The sequence below is a fragment of the Thalassophryne amazonica genome, chromosome 1, assembly GCF_902500255.1.
Source record: "Thalassophryne amazonica chromosome 1, fThaAma1.1, whole genome shotgun sequence".
NCBI lineage: Eukaryota > Metazoa > Chordata > Actinopteri > Batrachoidiformes > Batrachoididae > Thalassophryne > Thalassophryne amazonica.
In genome coordinates, this window is record NC_047103.1 from 81,854,673 (window position 1) to 81,882,537 (window position 27,865).

Below are 27,865 nucleotides of genomic sequence, written 5' to 3' on the forward strand. Positions count from 1 at the left end.
GTATGGCCTTGCCTTACAATATAAAGCGCCTTGGGGCAACTGTTTGTTGTGATTTGGCGCTATATAAAAAAATTGATTGATTGATTGATTGATAAGCAAGACGCGTTACGAATGTCATTTTTCTGTCATTCGTGACACATTCCTGACATTCTTAACGTGACTTAACGCATCTAAATAGGTTTCTTAATAGCACGTGTTGGTGCGTGATATTCTTGATATTAGTGGTTCCTGTGATGGTTCTTGGAGCCCAAACTGTCACGCATTATTACGAAGCGACACGGAAACTGTCAAGTTTTGACACGACTTGTAATGCGGCGTCACATTTCACTGTGCGCCATGACAAATCAGTTTTCTGTCATGTGCGCATAATTAAACTTGGCTCCACAGCGTTCAGTTTGATGCAGTATGCCGAAGAGGAACAGTGACACGAAGTCAGCCAAGTGTTGTTCCACAGTTCCTGCTGAAGCTCCTCGGGACACTCCTGCAGGTGTTCTACCTGCTGTTGTAACCGATGAGCGGGAGAACGAGTCTGAACCAGAGGAGCGAGAGGAGCCTCACGTGCAGCCAGACATCTCTGCACCTCCTCCAGTCCGGCGGAGGAAGAAGTGCGCGCACAATTAAACCCTGCTGCACCGCATTCTGTTTGATTACTGACACCAAGTCGGCTAAAAGTCTCATTTCAGTGCTCTTCAGCACGCTCCTGCAGGTGTTCCACCTGTTGCATGTGCCTGATGTTTGGGAAAATGCGCGAGATGAGAGCCGCATGAAGCCACACATCTGGCTCTGTCCATCTCCTCCTCCTCCTCTCTGTGCCACTCCATGGCACAGAGCCCAACTATGCATGCAGTCACAAAGTTCTTCTGAAAAAGCTGAAGCGATCTGAATTCGGTTGGATGAATATGGGTGTGTGTGTGGAGACAATTCACCTCGTTCACAGCGTGACAGAACTCAGCGATGCGCTGTTACGCGCAATAGCGCGCAACAACGCGGAACATTATTCTTGACCGTGCGTAATGGTTCCTGATAATTCTCCAGCAACACGTGCCTTTAATCGTAACGTGTGGTAACAGGCTGCAGCAGTTCCTGAGGACACCTGACGCCTCTGCCCCAAATCATCACATTTGTGATCAGCGGCCAAGGATGTATACTTCGTGGCATTCGTGACTTGTCATTATGTGTAAACGCAGCATTAAATCAAGTCCCTGCACACAGTTTGTCACATAGACAGTGTGCATCTCTCAATTTTTGCTGTTGTCACCAGTCATACACATTTCATGAAACTTTCATTGAGTCTCTTAGTATTTGTAATACATGTTGGTCTGGTAGCCTCTGTCATGAGGAATCTTTTGGATCGGTTCTTTTAATATCTTTTTCTGCTTAAAACTGGGGCCTCAAATTCTTCCCTTTGGCTGATTCCTGATAGTTTGTCAGTTGCCAAGGTGAACCAAAATAAAGAAAAGTCTGGTCCCACTAATAATAACTGTAATGATAGTCCACCGTTCTATTATGATCCCCCACGATATAGAAAAAGTGCAAAAACAGGATGAAACAGCTTACCCCGGCATGCCATCTATCAGGCTGGCTTATAAAGTACAGACCTGGCAACGGGCTGGCTTATAAAGTGCATACCTGGCAAACCGATTGAAATTAAAAGTAAAGTTGTGCCTGACTACAGCAACAAACACTGTTTTTGCTTCATATTTTTACCCTGATGGAATATATCAATACAATATCAAGCTCTACTCACTAGCACAACCTTGTTTAAAGATGTTTGAACATGATTGAAGCTGTTAAGACTATGAACACCTGCAAGTGAATAACACCAATTTGTCAAAACGGGATGAAAGTTCTGAACAACTTGAAAATTTCACCTGAATTTCAAAACTGGTACCAATGATGACTGTAACTACTGTGTATGTCAAGTTTGTTCAAGATTGAAAAAAAAAAGATTGCTCAAGGAGTTACTCTGATGCTTCAACCTCACCGCGATTATCTGTTCGGGATGACAAGGAAGGAAGGGCGCTCTGTGGAATAGGGGTATAAATTACGTATGTCACGAATCACAATACAATGATTCGGATCGGACACAGCTTTTAAGCCACAGATCAGATCATTTTTATACAGGGGATAGAGTGATCAGCATGTCCGTCCCTCTCAAGAACCAGTTGACCAATTTCATTCGTATTTAGTATAAGGGTGTACTTGGGTGATCCCCTGACACCAGTCGATTACGGTAACCTTGGGGTTAATTTCAAGGTCACAGTGAAATATTCCAGATATTGTCATTGCCACTCTTGTTAGCACAATATCTTAACCCTCTGGGGTCTGAGGTCATTTTTTTAGATAGTTCACTTGCCTGGCATAAATGTTTTATTATTGCTATGATTGGATTTTGGAAAACCATGTGACGGTGAACCAATTCCGATTGGACACTCACATTGCGCACATCATCACACAGCTTCTATGAGGAGAACAAAGATGGCCGATGGCTTGCTCGAAAGCCCGCCGAGTTAATTTTTCAGCAAAAAAGTACGTTTCTATCTCATATCATTAAAAAGCTGTTTTGTCGGCCGCAGAGCCAGTTGACCAATTTCATTCATATTTAGCATAAGGGTGTATTTGGGTGATCCCCAACACTTAGTATTACGCTGTGGGGATATCTTGTCTCCTGATGACTCTTATTTGGATCAGCAAAAGAACAACAACAAATACATATACTAATTTTACTTTCCATTTTTAAAAGAAGTCAAAAACAAGGTGTTTTTGCTTGCAGTCCTGATTGATGTTTGAAAACAATGAGGTCAATGTTTTAAATAATATTTCAAAATAAAATACTTAATTGTTTCATTAAATTGCAACATGAACGGTATCAGCAAATAAAAAAAATTACCTTTGTGAAAATCGGCCACCACTGGCGCCGTTGCCCAGCAGGGTGCCTGCTGAAATTTGGCTACTGCTGGGTGAAGAAGAAGAAGAGGAGGGCAACGTGCCCACAGACAGTGGGAGAAGACGAAAACTAAAAGCGTGGAAGTGAGAGGTGGTACTTTGAGTATCGGCAGTATGACTGATAAAGGGAGAGAACTGGCTGATATGATGGAGAGGAGAAAGGCAGACATATTGTGTGCACAAGACCAAGTGGAAAGGAAGTAAGAGCGGGATCATAGGCAGTGGGTTCAAGTTGTTGTGGCATGGTGTGGATAGGAAGCGAAATGGTATTAGGGTCATTTAAGGAAGGGTATGTTAAGAGTGTGTTGGAGGTTAAGAGAGTCTCTGACAAGGTGATGAGTGTGAAGTTGGAAATCGAAGGGGTGATGATGAATATCATCAGTGCATATGCCCCACAGGTAGACTGTGACATGGAGAAAGAATTTTGGAGTGAGTTACATGAGGTGGTGGAGCGTGTGCCCAAGCATGAAAGAGTAGTGATAGGCGCAGACTTCAATGGGCATGTTGGTGAAGTGAACAGAGATAATGAGGAAGTAATGGGTAGATATGGTATTAAGGACAGGAATGTGAAAGTACAGATGGTAGTTGATTTTGCAAAAAGGATGGAGATGGCTGTGGTGAATTCCTACTTTAAGAAAAGGGAGGAGCACAGGGGACATATAAGAGTGGAGGAAAGTGCACACAGGTGGACTACATTCTTTGTAGGAGATGCAAGCTAAAAGAAAATGGAGACTAAGGTGGTGGCAGGAGAGAATGTAGCTAGACAGTATAGGATGATGCTTTGTAGGATGACTTTAGAGGTAAAGATGAGGAGAGTGAGAGCTCAACAAAGAATCAGATGGTTTAGAGGTAAAGATGAGGAGAGTGAGAGCTCAACAAAGAATCAGATGGTGTTAGCTGAATGAGGAAGACTGTTGTGTGAAATTCAGGGAGCAGGTGAGAGAGGCACTGGATGAAGGGGAAGCAGCTTTGGACAACTGGAAAAGTACTGCAGGTAGGGAGAGGGATGCAGCTAGGAAGGTACTGGGTGTGGCATCTGGACAGTGGAAGGAAGACAAGGAGACTTAGTGTTGGATTGAAGATGTCCAAAAAAGCATAAGGAGAAAGAGGTTGGCACAAAAGAATTGGGATAGTCAGAAAGATGAATAAAGTAGGCAGTGGTACAAGGAAATTAGGAGTGCACCGATCCACTGTTTTTCACTTTCCGATCCGATCCCGATACCTGAATTTGGATATCTGCCCATACCAATACTTTTATTTATTATTACTTTATTATTATTATTATTATTATTGTTGTTGTTGATTTTATATGAGGATTTTCTTAAAAAGGAAACCTGAAAGTTCGGCTACAATTTGCCAGAAGGTATATCTGAGATGAAAGCCTAGATTTGATGTTTTGGTGAAAGAATTAAGTACTAGTGTTATAGGGTAAAAATGAAGTCCTCTGTCTCTCTCCCTCTGTCTGTTTCTTTTCCTGCCTGTTTCTCTCCCTCTCTTTCTGTCTCTCTCCCTCTTGCTCTCTCTTTCTCGCTGGCTTTCTCTCTCCCTCTTGCTCTCTCTTTCTTTGTCACTGTTTTCGTGCTGCGCAAACTTCGAACTTTTTGGCAACATGAAGCCTTTCAACTGTAAAAGTGTATAATCAGTGACGCTCACGCGTAGGATTTCAATGGAGACTTTTTTTCCCCTTTCAGCGGACAGAATCTCTGTTCGGCTGCTCCTCCTCGGCTGCACGCTGACCTGGTTTTTCAGAGCATTGGACAGCCTCGGGACAGTGAAGCGACTAACTTTTTGGCACACATTTTCAGCAACAATTCATTTAATTTTTCGGAAAATCCGTGCTCGACGAACAGACTATTTGAACCCAAGAGCTGGGCAGAAATTTGCCACTACTTGCAGCTAGAACACTGCGGAAGAGAGCTCTCTCAAACAGTCGGGCTTCAGAAACCTCCCCTCTCCCCTCTTCTCGCTCGGCAGCAAACAACAGCAGTTGAGAGGATTCACAGTGGCTGTTCTCCGGTATCGGAAAATGTCGCAGGTTGGATCGGTATTTTCCTATATGTGAATTACGTTGGTAATGGAACCCGATACAGATCCGGGATCAGATGTCCAAGAAAACATAAGAAGAAAAAGGTTGGCAAAAAAAAATGAATAGGGATAGTCGGAGAGATGAGGAAAGTAGACAGGAGTACAAGGAGATGCGGCGTAAGGCAAAAAAGGAAGTGGCAAAAGCAAAAAAAAAAAAAAGGCATTTATTGAGCTGTAGAAGAAGTTGAAAAGGTTCGGTCGGCGACACCGGCTATCGCAACGCCCTGCACAGGCTGTGGTCACCACTAAGACGAAACCAAAAAATGCAGAGATCGTCCTGTGATCGTTGGGCTTCGTGTAACGCTTGCGTTTGTCATGGTCTGTGTCGTCTGGATTTAAACAGGATAAGAGCTGAAGTTATGTGAAATTTCCAAGCAAGAATGGAAGATCATACCACAGTATCGTGGCACTAGATGACAGTATAATGGCGCAGTACTGTTATTCCATTGTCTGGGGAGAATGGCACTGGTCTGAATGGGGTTGTCAGCATATGCTGGATAAATATTCATGGTGTGACAGCTTTTTCATGGTATTCGGTAGATTTTTCATACGTTGGCATTTGTGTGTCTGGGCCCTAAGCAGAATAGTAGTGTTGACTTGAATTCCTCTCACGTTGGTGTAATTTCTGTGCATGCAACTCAAACTTAATGATTGTAATACATGCTGTGGCCATAATAACAAGAATTATAATTATGCCTGTGTTTCCCCCTACAATGTTTGTTTTTTAGGCCTGGTGGTATTCGCCATCCCCCCCACCCCCAAATCACGAGGTGCATTGCATCGAAAAATGTGTGGTGCTCAGAAATGCAAAAGTTAAAGTTAAGTGATGTGCTCATTATTTATGTCAGTGATTTTCAACCTTTTTTGAGCCGCGGCACCCTTTTTATATTTACAAAATCCTGCGGCACACCACCAACCAAAATAATATTATAATTCTATTACCTCTGGTTTTGCGCAAAACCCAATTATCGCAAAAGAAAATTGATACAGAAAACACCGCATTTTGAAAATCCTCAAGCATTTTGCGCTCTGATCTCAAGTAGGGCTGTCACGATTAGGAATTTCTGGAGACAATTAATTGTCAGACAAATAATTGCGATTGACGAATATATTGTCTATTTTTTTCTCTTTTTTTCCCTTTATATTTTACTATTGTAGTATAATTACACAACTCTGCAGGAACATTTGGCTTCTGTGAGTGGAGAAACTGGGAATGGTGCAACATTTTTATTTTTATCTTCATTTTACATACAGTCCCAACTCTTTCTGAATTGTGGTTGTTTCTGTTGCATTTCTGAAATTGTTTCTCCTCATCAGTCACGTTTTGTGCTTAAACACTGCATTAAGCCCATATTGAACAAATAAATACCTTTGGAAAGTAACAGCTGTTAAAGTTCAGAGTTCTCACCTGCTGTTTGTGATCTGTGCATCTGAACATCACCACAGCTTCTCCATGTCAGGGTTTTTTTTTTTTTTTTGTGGCTCAGTTCATTCATATATTCTCATTTTTTAAATATGTTTTTAAAGCTATTTGACCGTTTATTTCATCTCATGATCTCATAAATTCAGCATACGATGCGCACATGGTGTGAATAGGACGGTAACGGCAGAATCACACCTTTAGAGAAAGTTCAGAGAGAAGTAAAGGCAGCTCCACGTTTTCGTTTTGTTAACATGTTCACTCGGGTTAAAATCCTCTCTCTGCTCCGCGCTCACTGCGCACTGAACGTGTCGCGCCTGCATTCAGGAATCTCCTATTTTATTGTATCAACAGATACACAGATATAGATACGTTATTGTCATTGTAACAAGTACAACGATAGGTATTGTGCAAGCCTTTCAGTGCAAATATAAACCTGAGGAAACCACACGAATATCATGTACCAACATGCACTATTAAGAAACCTATTCAGATGTGTTAAATCACATTAAGAATGTCAGGAATGTGCCAGGAATGACACAGATATGACATTTGTAATGCGTACTGCCTATGAGTAAATGCAGCATTAGCGTACATTAAAGTGATGGACTTACTGAGTTTTGCAAACAAACTGAAGGTGGAGATACCAGGTTTTGCAGCCAGATCTAGTAAAGGTTGCTAATTAACACATTTCTGAATAAAGGTTGATTTTTGCGATTCTGCTGTTTTGTTCAGTGCACCATAACCATTTCATAACAAGAAAGAATGATTCATGGAGATGTACAACTTCCATAAGGTAAATATCCTTATTTAAAACAAGAGTGGTCTGGTGGAGATACAGGGTTTTGTGCCAAACTCTTCAAATGGAGCCTGTGACTGAGGTGAAGAGGAGAGCCCTCTTGGCCTACAAGGCAGTGCCCAGCCCCAGCACATTAGAAGTCCTCAAAGCTAAACACCTCGGTGTTGGAAACCATTCGGAAGATTCAGATGGCTTTCGGTGGCTTTTCGGTTGAGTGAGTATCCGAGAAATTGTGTAACAGCTGGGCATGCCACAGCATGTCCTGTGAGACTTCCAGGTGTTTTTTGTTGTGCGCCATGAGCGGCTCCGTCCCGACGCGCGAATTCCTCCGCACATCTTTCATTACAAAATCTCCTGTAACAGTGGAATGTGCCGCAAAAGTGCTGATGTCCACATTTTCTGCGATTTCTCTGGTAGTCACACGACGTCCCGGATCAACACAGCCTTCACTTTGGAAATGATCTGGTCGTTTCAGCCTGTCGATGGCCGCTCAAAGCGCGGCGCGCCCTCCGCCGCTGTGGGCCATCTTTAATCCGGTTGTAATCCTCCTTAATCTGTGTGACGCCGATAGAATCTTCACCGAAAGCCATCTGAATTTTCCGAATGGTTTCCACCTGGCTGTCTCACACAGTTTCTGAAAAAATTTTCATGGAGCAAAGCGGCAGTCGCTCAGCCATTTCCCTGACGATGAAAATCTGACGAGGGGGCTGGACCAGTGCTCACTCAAAGCCTGCCCACAGGCGAATGACAGCCGATAGGCATGAAAAAACTCACGCATGCGCACGAAGGTTCAAGCTTGGCTGATGCAATCACACGTGATTCAAATCCATATACTTTTTGAAAAAAATAAAAAGGTCCGTTACTTTTCGGACAGACCTCGTGTGTGTGTGTATATATGTATGTATATGTATATATATATGTATGTGTATGTATATATATATATATGAGAGAGAGAGACCTGTTTTGGATTTTGCCTCGTAGTTCACAATCCTGACCGAGACAGCTGGCAGATGCTGTACTTTATACTGAGCAACAGTCCCCAAAAATGACAGAAACGTTGTTATTCACTCCAGGACCAAACTTGGCTTTGTTACCAGTCTTGCATTGAGTGTCTGTTGCACACCAGCTATTCATTGCACAAATTAAAAACAGAAATGAAAAGTCAAACATTTTTAATTTCGTGGAATCTGAGTCAAGTTAAGGTCAGAACACAGACATTTGGCCTGTTAGGACGTCCTCTAACAGAAGGCATGAACACTTGCAGGCAGAAATGAACTCACTGTGACACTGCAGTATCACCAACAGGCTAGAGATATATTGGATTTATATTTAATAAAATGAATGGGATCTGTTGGTAAAAATACTTAATGCTGGCTATCTATCTCAGCGGGTAAAATAGTGTGCTTAGTGGTAAAATACATTTACAAGGCATTTCTTCCAAACTCTGTATCCAAGTGATATTTTCTTTAAAGGTGTTAGTCATTTTATGCATCAACCACAAAGCTGCTTGATTTTCAGGTGAAATTGGAGCTATAAATATATTATGTCAGGCATGTAGAAATCCAGAAATCATAGTGCTTGATGACTGTGGACTTGTACTGGCTCAAATACCTCTTTTGATGAAAAGTTGAGATGCTCCAACTGTCAGTGTGCCATTTTCATAGTATAACTTGGCGGCTAGTTATTTCTGGGTGTCTTTTGTGCAGAGTCCTGATTACAGAGTAGGAAAGATGACTGTCTAATGTTGACGTATCAGGCGCTTAGCTTCCAGCAACTCTGTACTTTGTCATGTTCTCATTTGAAGAAGGTTTGTGTCTGCAGAGGTCCATCCGGATCTGACTCGCAGTGGCGTGGCATCTTTTTATGTTGTGATATTACAAACAGATGCTGTCAGCTCTCTGGAACAGGACTGCCTACATTTGAACTAAATAAAAGTAGTAGAGACTGGTTCAGGTTCAGAGAGATATTTTGTGTAAATATGTCTGCACATGCATCTGGCAGCAGTAACTGAGCAACCCTGCTGGACAAGAGGAGCTCTTAGAAAATGTGATTGAATGTGTGAACAAACTGTTTGTGTGTGTGGTACATAATACTTTGTCATATATTCTCTGAGTGTCCTCTCTGTATCCATGTCCCTTTTCTCCTCCTCTGTTTTGGCTCTAAACTGAACACGTCTCCATTCCCAGATGTAGAAACAGCTGTGTACATTTCCCTGGTAAATCTGTCAGTTTATGCTAACAGTCAGACTGTATATTCCGCTCACTCACACACTACACAAAGGCAACATATTTACTTGTCAAGGGCAACAGGGACAAAATAGTTATTTCACGTAAATGTCTTCTCCTTTGCGACCTGTTAGACTTTTAATGGTGAATGGTGGCTCACTCTGAGCTATTTCACAGGGTTGTTTTTTAAGACCAGTATTGGTTTCACATTAGGATAATAAACCACACTGTCCCATTGTGGAGGACCTGAACACACAGTCACATTATAATTTAAATACTGGACATGGGGGAGGCATAGTGCCAGTCTGAATAGCTGAGGTTAGTGGAGGTTCAGGGACACTGCTTGGCATGTGCTGTTTGACAGTTCATTGTAGATAATTATAGTCTGTCACCATGATTGAATATCATGGGCAGTAATTGGCTTAACCTGTAAGAGCCATTGTGAGACTGAATCAGGATAATGTAATAATGACTGATGATGGTGATTTTTTTTGTTTGTTTGTTTGTTTGTTTGTTATTCAGGTGTTGACTTTAAAGTGAAGACCCTGACCGTGGATGGTAACAAGGCAAAGCTGGCAATATGGGTAAGTGACTGATTTGGCGATATTGAAGATATATGTCTCTTAGTTGTTTGTGATGTCAAGCCCCAGTGTGGCCATTCACTCTTGTCCCCAGAAGATGGCGCTTATGTAGCATGGTTTCATCTGTGACACACATTGAGGTGCAAAGTGGAGTCAGTCTTCTGTCCGTGTGCACTACTACATTTTCCTCCAACTGTTCCCGGCAGTTCTGAACTGCTTGTGTTTTGCAGGACACTGCAGGCCAGGAGCGGTTCCGGACCCTGACGCCAAGTTACTACCGTGGAGCCCAGGGAGTCATTCTGGGTAAGTTGAGGTGTCTGTGCTGCCCTGAAAACAAAAAAATTAAGGGGGTAGTATACAGAGATTGCCCTGTCTGTATGTCCATGACTCTTGAATGTGCATCTCCTCCTAAACTGTTTGGTCACTTTCAGTGAAACTTCACACAAAGGTAGTATAATTGCATAAATGTGGTCAAGCATCTTCAAGGTGAGATAACTGGACTTTTGTAGTTGTTGTAGTATATCACAGTTACTTTATTTCTTTTTTTAAATCCAGGTATTTCATTGCAAAAGATTTACCGTTATAACCACCAATAGTACATATGCTACTGTGGCACAGCAGGGGGTGTGAGCTTGATCAGAGATCTCGAGCATGCTCATGTTTAAGAAACACTTTGATACAAGAAACACTTGGATGATAAGTTTGAGTAACAGCGATGGGATTTTTTTTTTTTTTTTTAACCTGCAGCAATTACTGCACATACATACACACTGATAGTATTGTGCAAAATACTAAAAGCTGCTAATTCCCCAGTATTTCTACACAAGTTAAAAAGTGTGACCACTTTTCACCTTTAAAGCTGCATAATTACTGTAATTACCTGAAATTTATAAGAGAATCCAGTGTAACTTAATTTTGTTTTAACGAGTATTTTAGAAGGGATCATTAGCAACAGTCTTTGTGTTGAGTACTGGAACATTACACCTAGTACAATGAATTCCATTTTATTTAAAATCAGGTTTTCCCTGCGATGAGCAGTGTCAGCATAAGAGTTAGTCACTCAGTAAGTGGTCCTGAAAAATGTCTGGTAGTAACACCGTAAAAAGCACTGCATAATATTGAGTTTTGAAGTTTTTGGTTCTGATACAAAGATGTGAGGAACAGTAAACCTATGTTGGTCCATGTCTGCATCTTTTAACATGCAAAATAACTTGACATAAAGACTGACAGGTCTATCAAGTTGCTTATGAAGGGGTTTTGCCAGTTGCTGGATCCTGGTGACTACTGAGGCCACTGTTTGTTTTGTAACAAGATAATTAAATTTTTTTAGTGGTGGGAGGCGGGTGTTTCTTTAAATAGAAATGTTCAGAAATTTCAAATTTGATATTATGTTTTACTGAGGGGGGCCTGCAGCTGGCCGAGCTTCTGGCCAACTGCAGTGTTAACACGAGTGGGCAAAAATAAATAAATAAATAAAAATCAACACACAAGCTGTCGCTCAAAGCGGCGACACCCCTAATGTATTAGGATAACTGTGCTTAATGAATGTGAGAATGAACTTGATGAAGATGTTACAAAAACAATAAATACATATTTAAATTGTAGCTGGCTTTGGTTTTGATTACATTTTTTTTAATCTCAGTTTTAATTTCTTCAGTTTTTTCAGAAGATTACTGAGCAGTAGTATGTTCAAAGATGATAATATCCATTATTTTCCCACAGAATATAACAACACCCATTGCCAGTATTTACAGTCTTTTTTTTTTTTTAAACAAATCATATGCTGAATAATCTTTTTCATTATGCATTCTAACCAGTGGGTATTATATACCAGTGCTCATAATAATAATAATAATGTGTTACTTTTAAGGCAACCGTATTGTGTTCTTGTAGATCCTGTATGTTTGAGGCAAAATGATACTATTTTTGTGATGATATGATTGTTCCTATTCTGCAGGTTTTCACTGTTCGGAGCTGGAAAAATCCGGCACCAAATTTGGTTAACTAGTCACATGTACTGTCTGAGAATTTGCTTTTGATTCTTTCTCTTCTGGTTTGCCACAGTGTATGATGTCACAAGACGTGAAACATTTTCCAAACTTGACAACTGGCTTAATGAGCTGGAGACGTACTGTACCAGGAACAACCTTGTGAAAATGCTTGTGGGAAACAAAATCGATAAGGTGAGTGTTTTAGTTAACGAGGTTGTTTCACTGAGCTGCACAGTCATGCCTTTTTTTTTATCAGTTCAGCTTTGACACAAATATGTTGACATACTTTGTTTTTAACCTTGGTTTAAGGTCATTTGACTAAAAGAAATTAAGTCATCTTGACTTGAATGGACTAAATATTCACTGAAATTATAATGGATGTATTCTACATATCTCAAGGTGCTACAAATGTTTCACAGAAAGTTCTAGTGTTGACTTAAGTAAAATGTTGCTGAGAAAAACATTTTATCTTTAATAAGGAAACTGTCTTCTTAGACCCAGATGATTAATTCCAAAAGCTAAAGAAGGTGGCACCCCTATGTTTATATTTCTGGTGTCCAGAATCAGTCAGTGAGGATAAAACAGTATTATGAATTTATTGTGCCCTGTTCTTTGTCTGTAAAAATTACTTTTCCTCTCTTGACCACAGCTCTGCCCAGCAGACCTCAAATAAGCCATTACCCCTCTCTTGTTTTAGGAAAACCATGAGGTAGACAGGAACAAGGGGCTGAAGTTTGCAAGAAAACATTCCATGCTTTTTATAGGTAAGTCAGAAGGATTCCCTGCTCTGAGACAGAAGGGAAATGGCTTTTTAAAATGACAGAAATACTTACATAAGTCATACATGGCTCATCTTCATGAGGCTCATTAGGTGTCCAAGCCTGGCAGGGCTGGGGACAGCCGTTCCAAAGCAACGCTGTTCCCAGTTCCAACATGGCTGGGAACCCTATTGTTTGTGTTCTGTGTTCTCTTTGTTGTTGTTGTTGTTATTATTATCATCATTATTATTATCTTTTTTTTTTTTTTTTTTTTGCAAATTAGCTTTTGAGGCGCAGCCCAGACGGTTATCTGATCAACACCAAACCTTGCAAACAGCGTTTACTTGACCTCAGAAGCTTAAGTTATTAAGATGAGCTTGATGGGCCTAAACCTACCTGAGAAATAAAAGACGAACTTCCTGTTAAAAACATGACACAGGAAGTTGGACTCATCTCCACAAGGGTAACTCCAATCTGGACAAAACTCACCTGTCTAATGCACGAGGGTGCACAGAGGCTGCCTGTTTAAAATAGTTTTGGTTGGACACCAGGGGTACCATCAATCTTAAAAGTTTATATCTCAAAATTGGCTAATTGGAGTTGTACTAAATTTGGCATGGGTAATCTTGGGACTGGTCTTACTTGAAATACATAACTACATATGATTGTTGAAAGGGGCGTGTCCTGTTAGCATTATAATTAGAGATGTGTGCGTGGCTCACAATTTTTCAATTTATTTTCATTTATATCGCGCCAAATCACAACAAAGTTGCCTCAAGGCACTTCACACAAGCAAGGTTCTAACCTTTACCAAGCCCCCAGAGCAAGCACACAGGTGACAGTGGTAAGGAAAAACTCCCTCTGAGGAAGAAACTTCAAGCAGACCAAACTCAAAGGGGTGACCCTTTGCTTAGGCCATGCTGCCGACACAAATTACAAACAATTCACAAAACGAATGTACAGGAAATGTTGCTGTGTACAGGACAGGAGGGTTTTAGAAACAGACACTACACCCATCTCTGGATGGAGCCACACCTCAAACAGAGAGGGAAAAAAAAAACCAGAATCGGGCATCAGAAAGACAACAAATATAGTAAAAGTAGTCGATGGGTTGGCGAATCTACTTGATAGGCTGAAGAAGCAACAAGAAGAACAAAAGAAATAGTAAGGTGATCGCTGGCCACTAGCCTTAAACTTCACTAAAAGACCCATAATTTAGATAAAGTTGAGGCTGCGGCCTGCTCCGTTTCCCAATACATAGAATTTAAAAGAGTAAAAAAATAGCAACATAGTATGCCAGTATGCAAACCATACAAAAAGGAAAATAAGTGTGTCTTAAGTCTGGAATTGAAAGTCTCTACAGAATCTGACTGTTTTATTAACGCAGGGAGATCATTCCACAAAACAGGGGTACAATAAGAGAGAGCTATGTGACCCGCAGACTTTTTATTCACCCTGGGGACACAAAGTAGTCCTGCACCCTGAGAATGCAGAGCCCGGGCTAGTACGTATGGCTTAATTAGGTCAGCTAAGTAGGGAGGTGCCAGTCCATGAACACTTTTATAGGGTAGTAGCAGAATCTTAAAATCTGTTCGTACAGGGACAGGAATGTGGTCAGACATTCTGCTTCCTGTCAAAAGTCTGGCACGAGCATTTTGAGCCAATTGGAGACCTCTATTGCTGGACTGTAGTAAACCAGAAAATAGAACATTGCAGTAGTCCAATCTAGAAGAGACAAAAGCATGAATCAGGGTCTCAGCATCAGCCATAGACAGGATGAGACGAATCTTCGCTATATTTCGCAGGTGGAAGAAAGCAGTCCTTGTAATGTCTCTAATGTGGAAGTCAAAGGACAACGTAGGATAAAACGTTACCCCAAGATTCCTCACTTTGTCAGTGTGATGTATGACACACAAGCCGAGGCTAAGCGTTAACTGGTCAAATTGATCCTAAAGTCTCACTGGACCAAGAACCATCATTTCAGTCTTATCAGAGTTTAAAAGTAGGAAGTTCCTAGACATTCATCTTCTCACTGATGCAAGGCAGTCTTCTAAGGATTTTATGTAGATGAGATTGCCAGCAGTTATCGGCATGTATAACAGTAACATCAGCATAGCAGTGAAAGGTAATCACAAAACGCTGCAATATGTGCCTAAGGGATGCTATATAAAGGGAGAAAAGCAGGGGGCTTAAGATGGACTCCTGTGGAACCCCAAATTTCATGTCACTAAGCTTAGAGGTAGTGTTATTGTACAGAACACAGTGAGAATGACTGGTCAGGTATGACGTCAACCACGCAAGGGCACTCCCAGTAATCTCAAAATGCTAGAAAAAGCTAAATTAAGAAAAAGAAAAGCTTTGGAGGAAGATGCTGCCAATTGTGCAAAGCTCACAGATATTTTTTCAAGAAGACAGAGTGAAGAGGGAAATGGTAAATAGGGCATGTAGCCTGTTATGCCCGGATGTCAGCCGTATCAACATTTGTAGTACAGTACCACCTCTTCCAGATACTTACAGACTTGACTGACTTAAGCTGGGCATACACTGTACAATATTTTCAATCGTTGTACTTGGCTCAGCTCAAACTGTGCAACAAAACCACAATTCATGGTCTCACACTGTACACCTTAGGTGGTGTACTGGTGAGTTAACAATACCGTTCTTGTTTTAATTAAGGCTGGGCTTACACTGTGCGATTTTTGGCCCTTTTTCAGCCGATTTTTCACTCGTGCGAGAATTTTTTGGGATCGCGCCGAGTCTTCAGCTTAATCGTGCAGTGTACTCGTACATGGAGTAACGAGCTGCGTTTAACATCTCACGACCACCTCCCGATGGGGAATTATATGGTCGGATAAAAATCAAACCTGTTTAATATTTTGGTCGGCCGTCGTGACTCGTGACAGTTCCGCGCTGTTGAAGCAGCGCTACAAGCGTCTACGTGCTGATTACCTCGCGCACTGTGCATGTGCAAACACCGGAGAGAGCAAACAGTGATCTCATGTAAAGTCTTGTGTTTTTTTTTTATTGCGTTCCCTCGCAATAACCTAATATCATATTAAACTTCATGCCTATCAGCGCGCACAGTGAGTGGAATTAGGTGGGGGAGACTGAACGTATATGCGCGCGCGCACACACACACAGCAGACAACAACAGGATTTACGACAGATGAGCACAGCTGTAAGACTCCGTATGAAATATAGTTTATTTATACAACAGTGTAAGTAGCAACACCTGTTATGGATGTTTTTCTCTTTTTTTTTTTTTTTTTTTACCGTCCTCTCGTGAATCATGTTGCTGTCTGCTGTGTGTGTGCACGCGCGCATATGCGCTCAGTCTCTCCACCTGATTTCACTCACTGCGTGCTGATAGGCATGAAATAAATTTTTTTTAAAAAGAAAAAAAAAGCTTGTTACGTTTTGCTTCCCGACGTGGTTTTTGAACGTACAATGTGAACAGTCAGATCGCATCAGAGCATCGGGCCGTACAGTGTGAGAACATGAATTGTGTGCTCTGAACTTTTAAACCCTGCGGTTTTGTCGCACAGTTTGAGCTGGAGCCAAGTACAATGATTGAAAATATCGTACAGTGTATGCCCAGCTTAACTAACTTTTACTTTCTATTATAAGCCACCCAATTTTCACAGTTAGTCAGCACATAAATGCCACAGCAGAACTCTTATTATCCCTGTGAGCTGGCGGTTTGTGACCAGAGACCACCAATGCAAGAGGCATGATGTCAATATTCATGACAGCAATACCACGTGCGAGAACCAAATCCAGGGTATTGCCACTAATGTGCATTGAGTCCTGAATGTGTTGCTGAAATCCTAATGCATCCACAGTTTCCATAAATGATTTGCAGAGGGAATCAGAAGGCTTATTTATATGAATGTTAAAGTCACCAATAATCAGAATGTTACCTGCACTCATTGACAAGTTAGAGATGAACACACTAAATTCATGTAAGAATTCAGAGTATGGGCCAGGAAGCCTATATACAGTGACAAAACAATATGGCTGATTTTTATTCTTCTGACCTTGGCAATACGTAGCATCATGGGCAGAGTGGAGAATCAGATGCTGAAATGAGTTATATTTGTGACCCCCAACAGCTAATAAGCTAAACCTCGATTTATAAATAAGAGCATCACGGTGGAAGTGACTAAATGTTTATGCTAGTGGGCAGACCTCATTTAAGGGGAGGACAGATGTAGGTTTAAGCCAGGCTTCATATAACCCAATCATATCTAAGTGATGATCCATAATTCAATCATTAATCAACAATGATTTTGCGGACAGTGATCTTATGTTAATGAGACCCAGACTAAGGACCTCAGTGGGGTTGACAGTTGGACTGTTTGGATTTAGGAGTGGTTGTCGGAAGCTACTGAGTGCAACTAATACAGTAGCTAGTAATCTAACTTGGTTACTCTTAAGATGGAGTAATCAGCAAAGTAACTCATAGTTACTTTGCTGAGTACTCCTTCTTACAAATGGAGTATTATTAAAATGGAGTACATTTAAGGTACCATAGTTACTTTGCTGAGTACTCCATCTTAAAATGGAGTATTATTAAAATGGAGTACATTTAAGCTACCATACAAAGGTATTGATGTGGATTGTGATACAGAATTACCGTTTCACATTTGATGGATTTTCACATTTGATAGATTACTCCGTGCCCTGACCGCTGTTGGAGTGACGCTGCCTCGGCTCGACAGTAAGCCTCGCCGGCCGAATTACCTACAAAAAAAAAAAAAAGTGCAGACGATGGAATTGAATTAGAATGGGAATAACTCCCTTATGTCTGATCATTTGCAGACGTTCATGCTGTTCTACAGTCGCAAATAGCCGTTTTACTCCTTCGCCAGTAAACCTCACTTTGCGACATATGGTTATATGTCGCAAATTGAGGTTTCCGCAAATCATCAGGCACAACAGGGTTATTCCTTAATTAACAAGCAAAAATGATGTTGACCAGCTGAGCAGCAACGCAGCTGAAAGGTAGCCCGGTGTAAATGCACACATGCGCTGTTGCGTGAGACATGCGTGTCTGACGTGCCGCAGCTGTGCCTCTTGTGGCGTGATCCAGGAGTTAGGACCAGTAAGCGCTACTAGGGGTGCCACATTGTTCACACTTCAAAGTTGCTCTTCAGAAATCCTCTCAATAACATCATGGAGTGTATTTTCCCCCATGTTGTGACCTCTTTTTTAATGTTTGCCTTTCTCCTTTCTTTGTTTCTGTCCTCCATTCCTGCTCCCAGAGGCCAGTGCAAAGACAAGGGACGGGGTTCAGTGTGCATTTGAAGAGCTAGTGGAGAAGATCATCCAGACTCCCGGTTTATGGCAGAGCGAGAATCACGGCCGAGGAGTCCAGCTCACTGATGAAGATGCTGGAGGAGGGAGCTGTGGCGGCTACTGTTCCCTGGTCTAGACTACACACAGACACGTACACGTGTGTAAACCACACACATTGTCACACACTAAAACACAAGCATACTCGCACACATATACACATTTAATTGCGTGGCCCCTCCCACTGTGTGCTGTCCTGAGTTGAGCTCCTTGACATGAAGGCGGCGCCCGCTGAGCTGTGAAGGTTGACAGTCTTCGTTCAGTCTGTGTTCACACAGACGCACTTTTTGCACAGTTTTCATAGATGCGCTGCGCTAAACCATAAATGCATCTTTGTCTCTCCAAAAGGCTTTTGAGTCAGTTTTCTCATGTCTGTCTGTTTTCAGTGACAATTTGGTGCAGCAGCAGGACATTGGTTAAGATGTTATTCATCAGCGTGTACTCTGATTATAATTATAACAATGAACTCAGTTCCATAGCGCAAAACAAAGTTTGTCAGGTGTGTGGCTGATTTTCTGAAGAATAGTACTGAGAATGGAAGAATGTTTTAATGATTTTTTTTTTTTTTTTTTTTTTTTTTTTGTCCTTCGGCACCTTGGCCAAGCCAGCACATCTGTTAAATGTGGGCTGAGTTTTCTCAAGTGTTTTTTTTTTTTGCTCTTTTCTGAAGTTGTTGCTGCTCCTCATAGCACGGTGCCTCGGACACTATTGCTTATGCAGGAACGTTTTAAGCCGACTTTCATTCTGCCTCACAGTTAAAGGTTTGGAATGTGTCTGTGTTGCACAGAGGACTGCCTCATTTATTTTATTTTTTCTTTTTCCCTACACAGAATCCAGTAGGGTTACCAAGCATTTGGAATTATCTTTTACTTTTTCTTTTACAGATGTGAACTTCAATCCTTGGTCTTATTTTGCAGAGTATGTAAATGGAAAAAACATTGGCACAAGCAATCTTTTCCATTGGGTGCTTGGAAAAAAATGGAACTACTAGAAATGGTTGCTTTTTTCTTTTTAATAAGTTGATTAGTAGCGAGCAGCACATTGGCACTGCCTCAGACAGATAATGTGAGTATATCTCTGCCCTCTGCTTTCAAACGGATGCTTTAGACCAGACAAAGGCATCATGTTCAATATCGTGAAGAGCAGTGAGTCATAAGGGTGTTTCCACTGAATCTGGGAAAATCAAAAGAAATGAGTGCTTCTAATTTCTAATGTATTTCCCAGTCTGTCTCGCTCCACATTGGTATTAGCACGTAACTGAAATGAACTGTCAGAATCTCGCACCATGTTTGCAGTATTCAAGTGCTGATGCATCATTCTGGAAAACAGTTTTGAGAGCTGAATCTCACGATATGTCCTATCCTTCTTTTATATGTTTTTAATTGCATGATATCTGTGTGCCATTCTTTAGTGTTTGACTTTAAAAGCTATTTAGTCTCAACAAGTAGTCAAAAATAAACTCTTGCATAAATTATTACCAGTTTAATTTAATGAAACAAAAAAAAGGAATATTCATTAACTTAACTGGTACAGCTGTCTTTTTTTAATGTTCTGAATAACATGAAAATATGTATACACCTTGTACATTTTGTCTATTTTGGGAATTTGGCAGGATATCCACCTATGAACTGTAAAGCTGAATGTACACATTTCTCTGTGAGCTGCGCTATATATTAAAATGAATAAAATTCTTTTATAAATGGAGCTTTGTTGTGGAAGGACTTGTGTAACTTGGACACATGTCTCGTCTTCACCGCAGATGATCAGTAACTGTGCTGTCATGGTTGCCATGTCTGGAAATGTCACTGTTTGGTGAGGGCTTTTTCACTCAGTATCCTTCACATTCCTCTGCCTTCAGAATAAAGGTGTGTGTTTAAACAGTGTCAAAGAAACCCTCAGATGTGTGAGCTGTGTAAATCATCTTTTTGGCAGGCTGCTCAGGAAACGCCACCACAACCATATTTCATTTTACCAGTGCTTTAAACCAGGATGTGCACAACTCCTGGGCCATTATAAAAGCGTCCCAGCTGGAAGGTAGAGCTCAAGCTCTGTCTGTGCAACACATCTACTCGTTCTCTGCTACAGTCCAGGCAGCTGTGTGGAAATATCTGTCAAACAACAATGTAGGCATACAGCATAATAATGCTTTTATGTCTTCCAACAATGTGCTGAGCTGAAGTGCTGCAAACACTGGAAAAACACAGTCACAAGGACCTGACAACCACTGATTTCTGAGGATGACATACAGTTTTTTTTAACACCCAAGTTGTGCTCTTGTGAAGCTGAATTCCTGCACACAGCGTTACAGAGCTTCCAAAAAGCATCAGCGCTTAACTTTTTCCCACATTCATGTTACAGCCTTATTCCAAAATGGATGAAATCCCCCCCCCCCAAAAAAAATTCTACACACAATACCCCATAATGACAATGTGAAAAAACTTTGTTTTTTGCAAATTTAGTATTATTCATTCATCCACCTGGGGTAAATTCAGTTGATTGGGCATGATTTAGAAAGTCACACACCTGTCGACAAGGTGTGTAGGTCCCACAGTTGACAGTGCATGTTAGAGCACAAACCAAGCATTAATTCAAAGGAATTGTCTCGAGGCACAAATCTGGGTAAGGGTACAGAAACATTTCTGCTGCTTTGAAGCTCCCAATGAGCACAGAGGCTTCCATCATCTAAATGAAAGAAGTTCAGATCCACCAAGACTCTACCTAGAGATGGCCGCCCATCAAAACAGCGATTGGGGGAGAAGAGCATCAGTCAGGGAGGTGACCAAGAACCCGATGGTCACTCTGTCACAGCGCCAGCATTCGTCTGTAGAGAGGGAACCTTCCAGAAGGACATCCATCTCTGCAGCAATCCACTAATCAGGCCTGTATGGTGGCCAGACTGAAGCCACTCCTTTGTAAAAGACACATGGCAGCCCACCTGGAGTTTGCCAAAAGGCACCTGAAGGACTCAGACCATGAGAAACATATTTCTCTGGTCTGATGAGTCAAAGATTGAACTCTTTGGCGTTAATGCCAGGCATCATGTTTAGAAGAAACCAGGCACATCCCTACAGTGAAGCGTGGTGGAAAAATCTTGCTGTGGAGATGTTTTTCAGTGGCAGGAACTGGGAGACTACTCATGAATGCAGCAATGTACAGACATCCTGGATGAAAACATACTCCAGAGTGCTCTTGATCTCAGACTGGGGTGACTGTTCATCTTTCAGCAGGACAATGACACTAAGCACACAGCCAAGATATCAAAGGAGTGACTTCAGGACAACTCTGAATGTCCTTGAGTGGCCCAGCCAGAGCCCAGACCTGAATCCGAATGAACGTCTCAGGAGAGATCTGAAAATATCTGAGCACCGATGGTCCCCATCCAAACTGATGGCGCTTGAGGGGTGCTGCGAAGAGGAATGGGCAAAACTGCCAAAGTGCGCCGAACTTGTGACATTATATTCAAGAAGACTTGAGGCTGTAATTGCTACCAAAGGTGCATGAACAAAGAATTGATGAAAGGGTGTGAATACCTATGTACACACGATTTCTTAGTCTTTATTTTTTGTTAAATTTGCAAAAATAAAAAAAAACATTTTTCACATTGTCATTATTGGGATGCTGTGAGTAGAATTTCGAGGGGAACAAACATAATTTACTCCATTTTGGAATATAGACTGGTTCCAAAATGAGGAAAGGGCTTTATTTAAAGAAATACAGGCAAATATGAGAAAATGTTGGGAAATGGTCTTACTTTGTCAATTTGGGTGTTCTGATTCCAAATATGCCATTTGCCAAACTGTATTTGTTCTCTGGTGACCTTGAGAGGTCGTTGAACTTTGTACCTGTTGACCTGACTAAAAATCCCACTTTGAGCATCAATTATAAATCTGAGCTCATTCAAAATCCAAGAAATGCTTACATAATTATACAATTTTCTAGATTTTAATATTTTGAATTCTAATCAACTTTCCAGGATGTGCTTGACCTCTGGTGACCTGAAAGGTCATTGACCTTTGAGATTGCTCTGTTGAACTTTGAGTTTACACAGAGACCCTCTTTATCAATTAAAATTCGGCATTCAGGGCTATGCTCTAGAATGGTTCAGATCCTACTTAACGGATAGGAGTTTATGTGTAAGACTTGGAGATTTTGTTTCCTCCACAGCTCCTCTGTCATGTGGTGTCCCACAAGGGTCCATTCTTGGGCCACTTCTTTTTTCATTGTATTTGCTTCCGCTGGGATCAGTTTTTCATAGGTTTGGGGTGTCATTTCACCTTTATGCTGATGACAGTCAAATCTATCTGCCCTTAAAGCGCGAGAATGCTTTTGGTGCCAGTCAACTTCTAGAGTGCATCGAGAACATTAAAGACTGGATGTCTGCAAACTTCCTACTCTTTAATGAAAAGAAAACTGACGTTCTTCTGGTCGGGCCAAGTAAAGCAGGTAGTTGTGGTTCAATAAACCTTGGACCATTGACACAATGTATTAAATCTACTGTTTGCAACCTTGGTGTGAGAATGGATGAAGATTTTAGGCCTGATAAACAAATCAGTGCTGTTGTGAAGGCAAGTTTCTTTCATTTTAGGCAGCTAGCTAAGATTAAGCCCTCACTTTCAAGGCATCAATCAATCAATTTTTTTTATATATAGCGCCAAATCACAACAAACAGTTGCCCCAAGGTGCTTTATATTGTAAGGCAAGGCCATACAATAATTATATAAAACCCCAACGGTCAAAACGACCCCCTGTGAGCAAGCACTTGGCTACAGTGGGAAGGAAAAACTCCCTTTTAACAGGAAGAAACCTCCAGCAGAACCAGGCTCAGGGAGGGGCAGTCTTCTGCTGGGACTGGTTGGGGCTGAGGGAGAGAACCAGGAAAAAGACATGCTGTGGAGGGGAGCAGAGATCGATCACTAATGATTAAATGCAGAGTATCACTTGGAGATTTTAATCCATGCTTTTGTTATGACTCAGCTGGATTATTGTAATACACTGTATGCTGGTATTAGTCAGGCCTCACTTGCACAGCTGCAGCTGGTCCAGAATGCTGCAGCCTGTCTTTTGACTGGATTCCGGAGGTGTGACCATGTTTCGCCCGTTCTTTTTTCCCTTCACTGGCTGTCTGTTCACTATCGTATTGATTTTAAAATTTTATTGTTTGTTTTTAAATGTCTTAATGATGTTCCTCCGCGGTATCTGTCTGACCTGCTCGTGTCTTATTCCCCATCACGTTCTCTTAGGTCAAGAGATCAAGTTCCTCAGACCAAGCTCAAATGTAGAGGTGATAGAGCTTTCTCTGTTGTTGGTCCAAGATTGTAGAATGACCTGCCTCTCTGTATCAGGCAGGCGGACTCACCTCTAGTTTTTAAATCTCGTCTTAAAACATACTTGTTTTCTTTGGCTTTTGACTAGAGGGTTGATGATTTTATTGTTTTAAAAAACTTTTATTGTTGCCACTGTTATTTATTGTGTGATTATTTATTTATTGATTGATTGATTGATTTTATGTCGTTGTGCAGCACTTTGGTCAACTTTGTTGGTTTTAAATGTGCTCTATAAATAAACTGGATTGGATTGGATTGGAAAATGTTTAATCATTTTTCATAATGTGACTCAAGTTTAGCTAATATGTTGTTTTAAATATGTCTAGGAAAAATACCTTACCTGACCTTTTGTGACCTTCAATGATTACGAAAATAGTCCTTGAAGGTATGATTGTTAATCCAGGCTTGATATTTTTTAATGTGTTTCAATCTGAATCCTTGTGCATTGGACTTTTCTAGAACTTTTATTTACAGTATATACGTAGGTCTTTCACAAACCAATCACTGATTGGCACATGATCTTTAGGAAGAGGTCAATGACCTTTCCTGACTGCACTGGTTTGGAACATCAAACTGATAAACAGCATTAAAACTTTTTTGTCCTGTCCTAAATTGTAATATTCGTTTGTTTGTCAATCCAGGGACTTTGTGGTAATCTGCAAAATAATCAAAATAATCATAGACATTTACCTTCCTGTGCACCATAAGGTCAATAGTGACCTTCCCATTTGTGACCCAATTTCACTTCTAGAAAATCCCCAAGGACTCTGCTGCTATTGTAGGTACACCAAGGACATTCATGCTCATAGCACGAATGCCCAGCTGCTTTGAACATTTTCCAAAATGTACATGGTAATGCGTGGTAGCTGCCTTCACTGAGTAGGTAAGAAATAGCCTAGTTCAGAAGGGCTTTTGATTATAACTTTATAACTACACTAAAGTCTTTCACAATAGTAGAAATGAATGGCCTAGTCAATATGGGTCTGTGACTTTCATTCTGCTGTAAAACTGGATATTTCCCTCCAGTACCCTTCATATGTAAATATGTATACTACTATTAAGGCTTTGTTAGTAGTTTGTGCAGTAAATAGCTGGTGTGTATGATATATATGATATATATCATATATCATTATCTACAGTAGTATGTAAATGTTTGGGCACCCCTGATGGTTTACATGATTTTCCTTTAATAAATCATTGGTCGTTTGGATCAGCAATATCAGTTAAATATATCATATAGCAGACAAACACTGATATTTGAGAAGTGAAATTAAGTTTATAGGATTTACAGAAAGTGTGCAATAGGCAGGTGCATAACTTTGGGCACCCCAACAGAAAAAATACATCAATATTTAGTAAATCCTCCTTTTGCAGAAATAACAGCTTCTAAAGGCTTCCTATAGCTTCCAATGAATCTGGATTCAGGTTGAAGGTATTTTGGACCATTGGTGGCGAAGTGGAATCTAGCTTAGGCTAGGGTTATTTGTTTGTTTATCCTAATCAAAAAGAAACTATAATTTCAATTTTAAAGAGAAGGACCGACAACGCCACCCATATGGCCCTGGGACCAATCAAAGCCCAATTTGTAACAAAAAGCTGCGCAAGGTACGGGAAACAGGTGTGCTTATCACAATGTAGATTTACAGAGAACAGAGTACTGTACTTTTGCAACAACATTTGAACCTCTCCTTGATCTTTAGAATTGAGTGCAGACAAATCTACTGCATCCACCCTGCTTTTGGACATGTCAGCCACATGGGCGGCCACTGTTGCTGTACCAGGGATGACCTCTGTTACCCCTGCTGGTAGACTCACGACCTCAGCCCTGCTAAGGGTTCCAAGTCTGGTGTGGGGATACAGTAATACATCAGTCAACCCAACATTAACCACCGGGATGTAGACTGTACCTGTTAACACGCACTAAACAAGGAGAAGTGAGAAGACCAGCTGGAAAGCCTGATTCCGGCGGGTCAAAAAGAACTGCCTGGCCAGCAAAATGCTGAGGGCAAGTGCTGGCAACTAACTTCATAGTGCCACCAGATACTCATAAAGCTCGTGGACCCCGCGTTTTTACCAGTCCAACTAATGCATTTGGCTCACGAGCCTCTGCCAATGACACTTCTGTAAGGCCTCCATGACAGGACCTGGAGCCTCGGCGACCACCGAAAGTTCAAAAAGAGAAGAACCATGGGTGCCAAAAAGCTTTCTATAGCAATGGCGAATTATATTCATTCCTAAAATACCAGGCACTGGCAGTTTTGCAACTGGGGAATCCTTTACAACAAGTATTCCACAGTGAATTAGCACCTTATTGCACAGAACCACATCCAGTTCTAGATAGCCAATATATGGAATCTCGAGCCCATTGGCGGCCCTCAACTGCAACCAGTGACAGGCCTGCAGACGGTCTGTGCCCCAAGGCTCAAAATGTTCTCTATAAAAACTCTGTGACAGTGGATGCCATGGAACCAGTGTCCAACAAACACGGAACTTCTATTCCACCCATGCCAACCTTAATGGTTGGACAAGACGACATTAAGCCTGAAAAATTGCCTACCATTGAGCCCCTAAACACCCCACCTGAACTTTGGCTCACTAGTGCAGGGGGCGGTAGTTTCCCTGTGTTTCAGAAACTTGAGGAGGCGTAGAGGAAAGGTTTACCTCGGCTGCGAAATGGGGCCCTCTGTCCATCACACTCACTTGCATAATGGCCAGATTGATTACATCTCCAGCATATGATACTACTACGAAGAAGCCTAGCACTTTGCCGTGATGCCTGGAGAGAAGCCACAGTGTGAGTGAGCTGATTCAGTTGTTCCTGCTGGCTGTTAAGCAGCTCCAGGACTTCACTCAGTCCTGGTGCTGGCAAGGAAGAAGATAGAGCATTGCCTCTAACCTCAAACTGAAGACCATGGATGGATGGGAAGGAAAAGCTACACTCTCAATGAACAGTAGGAAGCCCCTCCCTTTCCCACCCGAGAGCCTCTGCACGTACCTGGAGCAGGATAGCAGTTGGACTTCCGCGGACAAACTGCTTTAACTCCCTACACAGAGCGCTGTCATGTACTTGCTCAACAAACTGATCTCAAAGGAGAACTGTGGCATTTGGCACACCACCAGGAGTACTCTGTTCGACCTTCTCCATAAGCGACATTAGAGCCAATGAAAACTCTTGTAAAGTTTCTCCATCTTGTTGTCTGGAGAAAAAAGCTTGCTGTAAAGTGACATATGGCTGTGTACAGCCATACAGTTCCAGAAGAATTTGCAAAATCCAAGCCAGGTCCTCCCGATCCTCTAGGGGATGGAACTTTATCTCACTCTTAGCCTCACCTTCCAAATGATCAAACATGAATCACGCCTCATCCCTGGTAGCAAGGTGACGCACACGCATACAAGCTTGGACCTCCTCTGTCCATTCATCCAACGTTATACCAGTTCTACCATTGAACAGAGGACACTTACACTCAACAAAAATATAAACGCAACACTTTTGGTTTTGCTCCCATTTTGTATGAGATGAACTCAAATATCTAAAACTTGTTCCACATACACAATATCACCATTTCCCTCAAATATTGTTCACAAACCAGTCTAAATATGTGATAGTGAGCACTTCTCCTTTGCTGAGATAATCCATCCCACCTCACAGGTGTGCCATATCAAGATGCTGATTAGACACCATGATTAGTGCACAGGTGTGCCTTAGACTGTCCACAATAAAAGGCCACTCTGAAAGGTGCAGTTTTATCACACAGCACAATGCCACAGATGTCGCAAGATTTGAGGGAGCGTGCAATTGGCATGCTGACAGCAGGAATGTCAACCAGAGCTGTTGCTCGTGTACTGAATGTTCATTTCTCTACCATAAGCCATCTCCAAAGGTGTTTCAGAGAATTTGGCAGTACATCCAACCAGCCTCACAACCGCAGACCATGTGTAAGCACACCAGCCCAGGACCTCCACATCCAGCATGTTCACCTCCAAGATCGTCTGAGACCAGCCACTCGGACAGCTGCTGAAACAATCGGTTTGCATAACCAAAGAATTTCTGCACAAACTGTCAGAAACCATCTCAGGGAAGCTCATCTGCATGCTCGTCGTCCTCATCGGGGTCTCGACCTGACTCCAGTTCGTCGTCGTAACCGACTTGAGTGGGCAAATGCTCACATTCGCTGGCATTTGGCACGTTGGAGAGGTGTTCTCTTCACGGATGAATCCCGGTTCACACTGTTCAGAGCAGATGGCAGACAGCGTGTGTGGCGTCGTGTGGGTGAGCGGTTTTCTGATGTCAAAGTTGTGGATCGAGTGGCCCATGGGTATGGGCAGGCGTCTGTTATGGACGAGGAACACAGGTGCATTTTATTGATGGCATTTTGAATGC

At 41.7% G+C, this 27,865-nt stretch overlaps 1 protein-coding gene across 1 annotated transcript in view; it reads left to right on the forward strand.

Annotated features, from left to right (window-relative positions):
• LOC117512092 (ras-related protein Rab-18) overlaps nucleotides 1-18,700 on the forward strand; it is a 39,707-nt gene extending 21,007 nt beyond the window's left edge. The window contains exons 3-7 of the mRNA XM_034172056.1: nucleotides 9,998-10,059; nucleotides 10,287-10,359; nucleotides 12,121-12,239; nucleotides 12,745-12,811; nucleotides 18,070-18,700. Of these exons, the coding sequence (XP_034027947.1) occupies nucleotides 9,998-10,059; nucleotides 10,287-10,359; nucleotides 12,121-12,239; nucleotides 12,745-12,811; nucleotides 18,070-18,239 (491 nt within the window). The 3' untranslated portion in view covers nucleotides 18,240-18,700. The remainder of the gene's footprint in view (nucleotides 1-9,997; nucleotides 10,060-10,286; nucleotides 10,360-12,120; nucleotides 12,240-12,744; nucleotides 12,812-18,069) is intronic.
• Nucleotides 18,701-27,865: the final 9,165 nt, after the last annotated feature.